Below are 1,130 nucleotides of genomic sequence, written 5' to 3'. Positions count from 1 at the left end.
CCTCCTCTCCACCGCGCGCGTCCTCCCGCCCCGCCCCCTTTCCCACCTGGATTCCGGGTAGACTTGCCAACTCACGGCTACGTGAGGCTGAGAGGGATGGGGACGGCTCCGACCCCAGCGCTCCCGCAGATGTTTTTATACCCCATCTCCCGTGCAGCTAGGCTTTTGCAGGCGGCGCGCTCCGCACCCTGCATGCGGGGGAGAGAGGTGCTTCCTCTCGCAGGGCGCGGGCACAGGTACGGCAAGGCCTCAGGCACACACCACCCAGGGGGCTGGATTCCTTCAGAGCCCCCAGTCCTCCCCCTACCCGAGTGCCCGAAACCTACCTGCGTCCCTATCTCTCTCTCTCTCTCCCTCTCTCTCTCTCTCTCTCCCTCTCTCTCTCTCTCTCTCCCTCTCTCTCTCGCTCTCTCTGAGCCCTGTTACTCCCACCCCAACCCCCGCGCCCGAGACACAAGCTGCTTCCAGACAGTGCTCTGGGGCCGGGCATGCCCTGCGCATGACGGAGGGCGTCCACCCGGACCCCGACCGGGAGCCAGGGTGGGACCCGAGTCCCGCCAAAGGTCGGCGTGGATGGCACCGGTGCTCAAGCTTGCACCTCCTGGGCACGCTGATGGCAGGACAGAGCCTAAGCCGAGACTGGCGCCGAAGTGGGCTCGGGAGGACGCGCTGCCTTCTGCACCCTGGGCGCCACCCCATCCCCTCTCCCCCGGCTGGGAAGGGGCTTGTTCTCGGGTTCCCAAAGGGTGGGGGACAGGGCCACACACACCCTCCCCCGACACGGAACGGCTTAGGGAGCCAGGTTCGCCGGCCGGTTGGAAAGAAAGCCACCGCTGTTGCCTTGCCTTAGAGCCTGTCACCCCCGGACCTCTCTCCCAGCCCGAGGAGGTCACCCAGCGCCCGGCGTCAGGCTCGCGGGCTGCAGGGGTCCAAAGTTCACTGCAGGGAGAGGAGGGGGCGGTCAGAAGGTGGGGGCGAAGGTAATGAATGAAGAAACAGCCCCAGCCGCCGTGGCAACTCACCTCGGCGCTGACCAGACGCAGGTAGCAGCAGAGAGACAGGAAGAGCGCCCAGCAGCGATTCATGCCGACTCCGGGCCCGGCCCCGCGGGGCCCCAGACGCGTAGACCG

The 1,130-nt window shown here is 67.2% G+C and overlaps 1 protein-coding gene across 1 annotated transcript in view; it reads right to left on the bottom strand.

Moving 5' to 3' along the window:
* Nucleotides 1-1,124, bottom strand: part of PDGFB (platelet-derived growth factor beta polypeptide) — a 20,102-nt gene extending 18,978 nt beyond the window's left edge. Inside the window, exon 1 of the mRNA XM_011978834.1 lies at nt 1,023-1,124. Within this exon, the coding sequence (XP_011834224.1) occupies nt 1,023-1,085 (63 nt within the window). The 5' untranslated portion in view covers nt 1,086-1,124. The remainder of the gene's footprint in view (nt 1-1,022) is intronic.
* Nucleotides 1,125-1,130: the final 6 nt, after the last annotated feature.

This window comes from Mandrillus leucophaeus, unplaced genomic scaffold, assembly GCF_000951045.1.
Source record: "Mandrillus leucophaeus isolate KB7577 unplaced genomic scaffold, Mleu.le_1.0 Scaffold2, whole genome shotgun sequence".
In the NCBI taxonomy this organism is placed as follows: Eukaryota; Metazoa; Chordata; class Mammalia; order Primates; family Cercopithecidae; genus Mandrillus; species Mandrillus leucophaeus.
This window is presented reverse-complemented; position numbering and strand designations above follow the sequence as displayed.